The 11,281-nt window shown below is 42.2% G+C and overlaps 1 protein-coding gene across 1 annotated transcript in view; it reads left to right on the top strand.

Moving 5' to 3' along the window:
* Positions 1 to 2,600: 2,600 nt before the first annotated feature.
* Positions 2,601 to 11,281, top strand: part of ATP1A4 (ATPase Na+/K+ transporting subunit alpha 4) — a gene marked incomplete at its 3' end in the record, with an annotated part of 33,634 nt that continues 24,953 nt past the window's right edge. Inside the window, 7 exon segments of the mRNA XM_082407771.1 lie at positions 2,601 to 6,330; positions 6,333 to 6,382; positions 6,566 to 6,625; positions 8,109 to 8,312; positions 8,908 to 9,021; positions 10,610 to 10,744; positions 10,970 to 11,087. Of these exon segments, the coding sequence (XP_082263897.1) occupies positions 6,243 to 6,330; positions 6,333 to 6,382; positions 6,566 to 6,625; positions 8,109 to 8,312; positions 8,908 to 9,021; positions 10,610 to 10,744; positions 10,970 to 11,087 (769 nt within the window). The 5' untranslated portion in view covers positions 2,601 to 6,242.

The raw sequence follows: 11,281 nt of genomic DNA, 5'->3' as shown, positions 1-11,281 counted from the left end.
GAGGGGGCCCGGATAGCCAACACCAATTAACAGTCTATACTGTTCTGGGTGCTGTCTTTAGCGGGGGATGGAGGGAAAAGTAGATGCAGTCCTTGAAATTCATCTAAGTAGCAGACATCGAAAACCTTCACGGACAGGGTGTGATGGGTAGTAAGGAGGAATGCTTCTATGCTGGGGATGGAGGGGTGGCTGGGTGGTGTGCATTTCTCCCTAATAACTAGAGAAAGGAAGACACCAAGCGTACAGCCCTGTGCCAGGATCTTGGAATACCAGTCAGGAGTCAGTTCTTGGCCCCTTTATTACAAGTCTAGCAGCGGTGGTGATGGTGATTGTAATAGGAGTTGTAGGAGAATTAACTGCAGCTCACTCTGTGCCATAACTACGTCAGACCTTTAGTTGTATAGTCTCATTTAATCCCACCTCAGGACCTTTATTCTTGATGGTCCCTCTACCAGGAACACTTTTCCCTAGTTAACTCACATGCCTGGCTTCCTCGCTTTACACAGATCACTCCTTAAATATTACCTCCTCAGCAAGGCCCTCACAGACCTCACCAAATAAAATAACACTTCTGGCACCTCTTGCCCCATTCTCTTTGTTTCTAGTCATAAACACTAACTTCTGCAAATTTAGATAGATAGGTAAATATAGATAATATATTAAAATATATACATATAATTCATATGTATATAAATATATATATAGTTTTTTGCTTATACTTTATTTGCCTGACTCCTTCTCCAGAATAAGTTCCACGTACACAGGGATTTTTTTTCTCTTCACCACCTTTATTTACCACCTAAAAGGATGCCTGACATGTATTGGGCAATTAATAAATATTGGTTGGATGACTGAAAGAATCCTCTTAATCCAGTAAGAGGGAGACGATTATTATCTTTAATTTACAGATAAGAAAACTAGGGCTTGGAAAGGCAAAAGTATGCATTCAGTTTCAAAGATGGTAAGCATCAGAATCAGGATTCAAACCCAAGACCAGTCTGGCTACAGGGCAGCCCTCTTCACCACCATGCCATACTTACCGGCAACTGTGGCAACAGAAAACCTGTGGGCACGGAGGGAGCCTGATTAGCACAATGGTTTAGTGAACTGGGGAGGCTGCAAGGGGAGCCAGGAATCTGTGGACAATGAACATTTGACCAGTAGGGGGAGGGCAGACCCAAGTGGTTAGAACCAGAGAAAGGGAGAGGGCGTGACCTTAAGGATGCGGTAGGGGATTAAGAGTCAACCATCTTCGAGGATCTTACTGAAAAGGTGAGAGGGGGGCTTCCCTGGTGGCGCAGTGGTTGAGAATCTGCCTGCCAATGCAGGCGACACGGGTTCGAGCCCTGGTCTGGGAAGATCCCATGTGTCGCGGAGCAGCTGGGCCCGTGAGCCACAACTACTGAGCCTGCGCGTCTGGAGCCTGTGCTCCACAAGAGAGGCGGCGATAGTGAGAGGCCCGCGCATCGCGATGAAGAGTGGCCCCCGCTTGCCACAACTAGAGAAAGCCCTCGCACAGAAACGAAGACCCAACACAGCCAAAAATAAAATAAATAAATAAATAAAATAAATAAAAAAAAAGAAAAGGTGAGACAATCTTACTATGGGATGTAGTGTTAGAGGTTAAGGCCAACCTGTGACCCAGGCAGACATGCTTTCCATGCCATTTCCTTTTTACCTACAGAATAGGAAATATGGTGATTCATCAGAGACAGGCAACAAGCTAAATATTCATAATGCTAAGAATGCAGGACGAAATAGAACAAGTGATTAGATCAATATTCAAGGAAGACATTTAAAATAAAATGAGTCTTTCAAAGACATCCTCAGCTCCAGTGAATTCAGTGGAGAATTTTTTCCAAATACCTCAAAGAACATTCTCATATTATTTCAACTGTACTACAATGTAGAAGAAAATTTTGTATGGCCCAGCCTATTTAATGAGACAAATAGTTTTGATAAAATTTAATAAAATAAAAACAAATATATATATTTGTTTTTATATACATTCGTTAATATATATATATATATAACTTTATTACCAAATAGTGAAATTCAAGAACAGTATATTATAAAGAAAACTAACCACGAATATTCACTAGAAAAATGATTAAATAATCATTTCAAAAGATGTTAGAAGGTTATCAGTAAAATTTAACATTTATTCCTGATTAAAATGTTGGAGGAAAAAGCATATAGGAAACTGTAATCATGTTCAGAGAAGCAAGGAAGGGATGCATAAGTCTAGAAAACAATAATAGGGGCTTCCCTGGTGGTGCAGTGGTTGAGAATCTGCCTGCCAATGCAGGGGACACGGGTTCGAGCCCTGGTCTGGGAAGATCCCACATGCCGCAGAGCAGCTGGGCCCGTGAGCCACAATTACTGAGCCTGCGCGTCTGGAGCCTGTGCTCCCCAACAGGAGAGGCCACGATAGTGAGAGGCCCGCGCACCGCGATGAAGAGTGGCCCCCGCTTGCCGCAACTGGAGAAAGCCCTCACACAGAAACGAAGACCCAACACAGCCATAAATAAATAAATAAATAAATAAATAAATAAATAAATAAATAAAAGCAACAGTCTTTAAAAAAAAAAGAAGAAAACAATAATAACAACAACTATAACAAAAGCAATAGCAGCAACATTTGAAATCTTGGATAAGAAGTTTGTATTTATATGGTCTAAATAAAGAGACAAACTGGAAGAAATAAAAACATATTTTTTTGGTACAGGACATGATTAAATACCTAAAAAATCCACGGAAGTCAACCAAAACAAAGCAACAGCAGCAACAACAAAAAAAAAGTCCTAGAAGTAATGAGTTCAAAGTTACAAGGTACAAGATATCGATTTTTTAAAAATCAAATTTATCCCTAAATATTAGAAAATACAGTACAAAGAGCTTTTATTTACAACAGAACCAGAACAAATTATACTCAAGATTTAGTGTGTGTGACATATGGTACTTATTAAAGAAGATTAAAAGCACAATGAGGGACTTCCCTGGTGGTCCAGTGGTTAAGACTCCACAGTCCCCATGCAGGGGGCCCGGGTTCGATCTCTGATCAGGAAACTAGATCCCGCAGGCCACAATTAAAGATCCCGTGTGCCGCAACGAAGATCCCGCACGAGGCAACGAAAATCCCACATGCCACAACTAAAAAAGGTCCCGAGTGCTGCAACTAAGACCCAGCACAGCTAAATAAATAAATAAAATAAAAATATTAGGAAAAAAAGAAAAAAGCACAATGAGAGTACTAAAAAAAAATACAAGAATACATGGAGAGCTAAACTTAACTGCTGTTTGGGAAGACAGAATGTAGTAAAGATAAAAATAAGTTACTATAAAGAGCCAATCCAGTATCAATTAAAAGCCTCATTGTAGTTTTATAAAACATGACATGTTGATTGTGACATTCCACAGCAAGTGTGATGACGCAAGAATATCAGAGGTTTTTATAAGTGATTATGAAGCAAATGAGTAGATAACTGTGATGCTAGCATATTTACCCTAATAGGTTTTAAAACATAGCAGACCAAAATGATGGGTATCAAACCTTATAACATTAAGATAAAACCTGAAAATTCATCGTTCAACTTATTTTTAGGAACTATTTGTGGATGAACCACTCTGTGCTATTCTAAGGACTGGGTGTAAAGCCATGAATAAGCCAGAAAAGGTCCCCACTGTCATGGAGAAACAGACAACAAGTCAACAGATAAATGGGCAGGATAATTTCAGAGGGTAAAAAGTGCAGTGAAGCCCACAAGTGATGGATTGAGGGCTGCGTGTGAGAGTGGCTATTTTGGATTTAGCAATTAGAGAAGGCCTCTCTGAAGAGGTAGACTTTTGAGCTAAGAACTGTGGAACAGAACGGGGTTTCCAAAAATAATTTCACTTGATTTTATGTCAATAAAGTTGCCTTGAGGGATCTCCTATGTTCAAGGCTGGGCTAAATGCTATTGTCACATAGATGATGCATAGATTAATTTAACAATTTTAACTTTAATCCTAACCTCGTTCTTAGGGATTTTATGATCTACATTAAACACCAAGGCTGGGAGAAAATATTTGTAATGTATATGACAAGGCATTGGAACCCCTTCAAACACATCAATAAGGAAAAGAAAACAATGGAAAATTGGGCAAATGATAAGAACAACAATTCAGAAAAAGGAAAATGAAGTCCAGAAAGCCAATAAATATAAGGAAAAAAGTGCTACCTAGACAATAAAGAAATGCAAATTAAAACTGTAAGATACCAAATTTCACCAATTATAATAGTAAAAATGAAAACGGTCAAGGTCATCCAATATAATCAAAGGTGTGGGGAGTGGACATTTTTGCATCTTGTTGCTGAGATATGGATAAGAAAAGCTCTTTTGAAGAGCAATCTGGTAGAACATTTTAAGGTTTTAAACAAGAGGATCTTATGATTCAGCAACAGGAATCGATTCTACATAAACTGAAGCTCAAGTGCCGAAAGGTACTATATATAAGGATGCCACTGCAGCAGTGCTTTCAGTGGTTAAAAAAAGAAAAAATGGAAAATATCCTGTAAATCCATCCGTAGTGAGAATAATTGAATAGACCGCCGTCAATACAGAATATGGCATGCCTTGTGGCCATTAAAAAGCAAGTCTTTACATAAATGAAAGGGGAGCTGAATGATGCTGCAAAAGGTAAGACTCTACCTCCTTATAGATACTATTGGTATAAATGTAGAAAAAAGACTGGAAGGATACCCAGCCAACAGCAGTAACATCAGTGGTGGGGGATCTGAGTCTGGGGGGAGAGAAAGTGGGACTTTCCATTTTTATTTGGTACACTTTTAATAGAGAAGAAAAATCTTATCCAATCTATTAAAGAAACAGACTATTATTTGTCCCAGCTGGGAAGGGAAAGTTTCTATTTCTGAATACTGAAGGAGGGTTACATCAGCACCAAGATGGATGTTTTCTGATCCAGTCATATTTTTTAAAAGCATGCCAAGACAAAATGCAATTAAATAAATACCCAAAAATAGAAAGGGAAAATGTATGTGACATGCATAACTGGAAAAAAATGTGTACATTATAGAAATATATAGCTGCTTCAGATCCTTTTTCAGAAGGAGGGAGAGTATAATTTACATGTAAAACATATAAAGTTAATACAGTCAAACCACTTACTGAGATGTCAAAGAAGGTGAATGGAAGAGAGAAATACGTCATACTAAAGTGAGGAAATTCAGGGTTATTACATGAAAAGCGTATTTTTACTCTCACTGAGAAGAGCTGCACATTAAGCTGCAAGTAAGACTTATAATACTTAATTCAAGCTATATATTGAGCCCATACTATATAAGTCAGACATCGTGTTTTACATGGAGCACCCCGCTTTAATCCTTACTTTTGCCACCTTACAATGTAGATGGTATCCCCCTTTACCAATGAAGAAAGAGAGGCACAGAGAGGTCAGGTAACTTGCCCAAAGCCACACAGTCAGTAAGCAGAGGAGTCAGGACCCAAACCCAGGACAGATTCAAAAGTCCAAGATCTGACCTATTCTGCTATCTGATCTCCTACAACCAAAAGCTCAAAGTCAATGTCTGTGGGAAGGGCACCTCAGCAAAAGCACACACACACACAGACTGCCTGCTTTATTTTTTGAGTCAGCTATCTAGGGTACCTCTGAGTCTCGGAAGTCAGCAGGACCAGACTGGGACTTTGTTCTAGCCTTGCCGTCAGACTGCAGTTCTCTCTGTGGCAGAAACTTCTCCAATCATTCTCAAACCCAGAGACTGAGACTCGTGGATTCTCAGTTAGAACTTTCCTGAGGCCTTTGTGACAACAGGCCTGGGTGTTGCCTCGGTGCTGGGGGGCGCTCCCAGCGTGCCCTGAAGCCCACTGCACTTCCCACCTGCTCCGGCCCCTGCAGCATCTTCATCACTTAGGCACATAGTACTCTCCACACTTCATTTCCTGACTCCCTCTCTTCACCCCTCTCCTTCCTGTACCTCAGGCCGCAGGCTCCTCTCATCCCTCCGTGCCCTCCTTCCTGACACCTCCTCCTCCCCCATCTAGGGCTTCACCGCTGCCCGCCCGCCTGCCCTCCCTCTCTCTCTCCTTCAGTCCTTCCCCCACCCCTCAGCCATTCTTCCTCTCACCCCTCTCCCCCTCCTTCCACCTGATTCCCTCACCCCCCTCACTCTCTTTGCTTTCTTCCCACCAGTTGATCTGGGGCAGCCATATCCAGGGAAAGCCATGGGGCTTGGAGGGAGAAAAGGGACCGTGACACCTCATGAGCAGAATCCAAGCCCAAGACCTAAGGGTCCTAAAATGAGTAAAAGAAAGTTGAAGAGGAAAAACGAGAGATGGAGGAGCTGAAGAAGGAAGTGGTCATGGTAAGAACACCCAAAATGGGTGCTGACCAACTGCCCTCCAGAAATCTCTCTCAACCCTCAGGCTTCTAACATCTCACCTTGAAAACTGATCACACAGGCCAGTGCCACCTCTCTTCCCCAAAATGTTTCCCCTAGAAATGATGCGCCACCCCCTGTCCCTCAATGACTCTACTGTCCCCTCAGGATGATCACAAATTAACCTTGGACGAGCTGAGCACCAAATATTCTGTGGACCTAACCAAGGTGAGTGAAGGAACTCCCTGAGGGAGGCAGAGGGTCTCCATTCCCGACCTTGAGGCTGCCAGGACAAAAGCAGGGCTAGAAATCTAACCCCTAAATTCAAGGTCAATGCTCTTACCCTTAACCTGCGCCCAGCCAAGGACACACAGTCAGAAAAAGATGAAATGATAACTACCCAAAGAGAGTTCAGGATTAGACGAGAGAATGAGGATGGGTTAGGGCGGCACTTCTCAAACCTCTGTCCTCGGGACCCATCAAGGACCCCAAAGAGCTTTTGCTTATGTGGATTACATCTGCTTATATTTATCATATTAGAAATTAAAATTGGGAAAATTAAAAAGTATTTCCTAACTCATTTATAAACAGCCATTATATATTAGTACAGATAATATTTTTATGACAAATAACTATGTTTTTCAAAACAAAAAAATATTAGTGGCATTTTACATTTTTGCAAATCTCTTTAATGTCTAGCTTTTTAATAGAAGACAGCTAGATTCTCATATATTTTCAGCATTAACTCTATTGTGCTATCATGTGCCCTGTAGCCTTGGGAAAACTCTACCCTGAAAGGGTCTCAGGACCCCATGGGTCCCCAGACCACACTTTGAGAACTGCTGGTTCAACAGCAAAATCATTTATTACTGCTATTATCACTATTACTGCTGCTGCTGCTACTATAACCACTAATACAATGACCACAAATAAACTTAAATAAAAGCCCTCAAAGTGTAAGTTCCTCTTAGCTCTAGAATTTCTTCATTGGAGGGGCTTGGGATGACCATCTGGTAACCAAGGAGGAGCATGGGAGACTGGTCCGGTTTTTATTAAAATTGCATGTTTTTCCGGGGGAGGTTGGGCAGTGGCTGTTGGGAATTAAGGATCGTTTTGGTTTTCTTTTTTTACTATCCTCTGGTAGGTTCTACTCTCATTTTCACTAAGAGGAAAAAGCACACAAGCTTATGCACAAGGCTAGAGCGAGGATCTACACATTCATGTTGGATTTAGTTGGTATTTTTTTCCTATTTCTAAGTTAAAGAGTCAAAGTGTGGAGGTCCATATGTTATCAACATTATGTATCGTATCTCATCATTCCATTAGCCTGGCACACTATATTATAAATCGTTTATATGTATCTCCTCATTAGAGCTGGAGCTCCATAAGGGTAGGGATCATTCTTACTCGCTTTGGTACCCTACCACAGTACCAGGCCCAAGATAGGTGTTCAAAAGATTTGTGAGTCAACTCATAAACTAAAAAGTCTTCCTATGTAAGGAGACTAAATGAGATCCTTCTATAATGCAAATTTTAGAATCCCACTTATGTAGGAAGAACTTCCAGGATGACCTTCAGAGAACTTCACTGGTCTCTAGACTTATCCTAGCACAATAAATGGCAGACCTGAGTTTTGAAGCCAGGTTTTCCTTTGTTACAGTTGCTTTTCTTTTCATGGTTCTCCATCCATTCCTATTTCTTTTCCACACAGGGCCATAGCCCTGAAGAGGCACAGGAAATCCTGGCTCGAGATGGACCCGATACACTTAGCCCACCCACTACCACTCCAGGGTGGGTTAAGTTCTGTAAACAACTGTTTGGTGGCTTTTCCCTCCTATTGTGGACTGGTGCCAGTCTCTGCTTCGTGGCCTATGGCATCCAGTTATATTTCCATGAAGACCCTACCAAAGATAATGTGAGTCTGTTCAACTACTACTGCCAAGCCCAGTGTCTGCTTAGCCCTTGAAACTCTTCTGCTCAGCAACCTAGCACTCCTGAAGTCCTCTGACCCAAATCCCTATACTCCCAGGATTTTCTAAGGAAGCTTTGGTCCTTCCTGGTTTCCCTGTTATCTAGATAGCTCCTGATTCAGCTCCCTGAGATATAACGTTCCCCCCAGAAACTTGCTGTCCTTTGATTATCTTCCCAACTGGTCATCAAAGCACTTTGCTGTCCATTCTCTTTCATAGAATTTTAATCTCTTCCTATCCTTCCTCTCCATCTCCCTCAATAGCCACACTCGACCCCATGAATAGCCTTCCTGGAGAGGAAGATATAGGCTTCCTCGGGCCTGGGATTTTGCTGGCCCCTCACTGTAGCTCCGGGTTCCTTCACAAGGAAGCCCAGAGAACCGGGCCTGTCTCAGACTCTTCTCAGCCCCTGTGCTCGCCCACCGAGTCCCATGGTTTCTTCCACCTGGAAAAACAGCTGTTACCCTTGCAAGCTGACTTTCTGAGGATGAAGAGGAAGAAAAGAACCTACTGATGAGCCCTTTGTTTCCCAACCCCCAGCTGTACCTCGGCATTGTACTAACCGTCGTGGTCATAATCACCGGCTGCTTCTCCTATTACCAGGAGGCCAAGAGCTCCAAGATCATGGAATCTTTTAAGACCATGGTACCTCAGGTAGGATTCATGTGGAAGGATAGAGTGGGAGGATGTGTAGAATGTAGCCAAATACATGATTTGTATGTCCCCTGAAGAATTATTTCCTACGGTGAGTGAACTGAGGGAGGCTGGTAATGAGAGTGACATTCACTTAGGTTTTACTCTATCAGGCCTTAAAAGTACCCTGAGAAAAACACAATAACATCCATGAAGTGGTCTGGTCTGGAATGCATGATCTGAATCTAATGAGCATAATCTGAAACCCCAAATCTTTTGGGGTTCTATTCCAAAAAGAGGGGGTGGGGGCAAAGGGAGGGTGGATTCTTCGAATGTCGATGGCCTTAAAGACAAAGAACAGCGATGGAAGTGATCCAGATTGAAGGAGGCTAAAGAGACACGACAGCTAAATGTAATATCTGACCCTAGACCAAATCCTGTGCTGGAGCAGAAAATAATGCTGTAAAGGACATAATGGGTCAATTGACAAAACTGGAATGCAGACAGCAGGTGAAAGTATTGTGTCAATGTGAAATTTACTGAATTTGATAACTGTATTATGGTTATTTAATATCCTAATTCTTGGGAAATGCACATTGAAGTATGTACAATAAAAGATCATGATGTGTGTAACTTGCCCTCAAATAGTTCAGGAAAAAAAGTATTTACATACACACATATATAGAGACAGGGAACAAATGACAAAGCAAATGGGGTAAAATGCTAACAGATGAATCTGGGTACAGGTTATATGGGTGTTCTTGGTACAATTTTTATTCTTGCAACTCTTTTGAAAGTTTAGATTTTTTTCAAATAAAACTTTTCTAAAGAACCTGGAAATAATATGACAGTAGAAGAGGGTTCCTAGGCACAGGGCTTGAAAACTTGGAAAGGGATAGGCTCCAAAGTTTCCCAATGACACGATCATGTTCTAGCATTATAGCCCAGGAGCTTCTTCTCCCTTTGGTGTCAACATATCTTAATTCCTTCCCTGGGTAAGAGTTCAGTGGGAAACGTTTTGGTAGAATGAAGTAGGAGTTTGGAGACTATCAGTTTTTGCTGCTAAACAAGCCACCCCGAAACATAGTGGCTCAAAACAATGAACATAGTATTTCTCACAATTCTGTGGCTGGGCTGTTCTTCTGATCTGGGCTGACCTTGGCTGGTGCTGGGTGGCCTTGGAAGACTTCATTCCATTGTCTGGGGCCTCAGCTGAGATGTCATGGACAGATGGGGCCTCTCTCCTTATCATCTTTCTCCCTCCAGGAGGGTAGCTTGAGCACATTCAATATGGTGGCAGAGGGCAAGCCCCAGTGTGCAAGCACTTTCTATGCGCCTGCTTGCACTACATTTGCTAATGTCCTATGGGCCAAAGCAAGCCATACAGCCAAGCCCAAGTGTAGGAATGGAAAGATAGACCTCATAGTTTAGTGAGAGGAGCATCAAGGGGCCCTGTAGACAGCGATGGTAAGGATTTGCAATCTACCCAAGAGACCTTTGAGAATGATGTGGTGACAGTGTAAGAAAGGAGAATCAGAGGGAAAGAGACCAGGAACTGGATGAGGGGAGCAAAAAGCTTTGGAAATGACCCTACACTATCTTCCCACAGCAAGCTCTGGTAATCCGAGGCGGAGACAAGATTCAGATCCCTGTACAAGACCTGGTGGTAGGAGACCTGGTAGAAGTGAAGGGGGGAGACTGGATCCCTGCTGACATCTGGCTTATCTCTTCACAAGGATGTAAGGTGAGGGGATGTGAAATGCTGTGGAAGGGGACCAAGTACGGTCTTAGAGCACTGCAGTGACCTGGACTCAGTTCAAAAAAATATGATCTTATTGTTCAGAACCTTGAGAAGTCACAAGTGCAGATTTGAGGTTACAGTGGTGTGTAAGTTTATGCTTCTCTCTGCATGTCAATAATGATGATGCGGGTGCTTTTTTCCCATGACCTGTCCTCTCTCCCATCCCAGGTGGACAACTCATCCTTGACAGGAGAGTCAGAACCCCAATCCCGCTCCTCTGATTTCACCAATGAGAACCCTCTGGAGACCCAAAATATCTGCTTCTTCGCCACCAACTGTGTGGGAGGTGAATATTGCATCATAAGTAGCCTAGATTCAAAAGCAAAGATTGAAACAAAGATTTCCAGACCTTTCTATCTTCTAAAGGCAGAAGGGAAGGTAACAGCCAGTAAATAGTCTACGTTCTTCATCCCTCATGAGCTATACAAACTTTGATGAAAGGTCAAAGCCATCATTTCCACATTTGTACACTGATGATAC

Source organism: Balaenoptera borealis (genome assembly GCF_965194805.1).
Source record: "Balaenoptera borealis genome assembly, chromosome: 1".
Classification (NCBI taxonomy): Eukaryota; Metazoa; Chordata; class Mammalia; order Artiodactyla; family Balaenopteridae; genus Balaenoptera; species Balaenoptera borealis.
The sequence above is the reverse complement of the archived record's forward strand: the minus strand, read 5'-3'. Positions and strand labels throughout refer to the sequence as shown.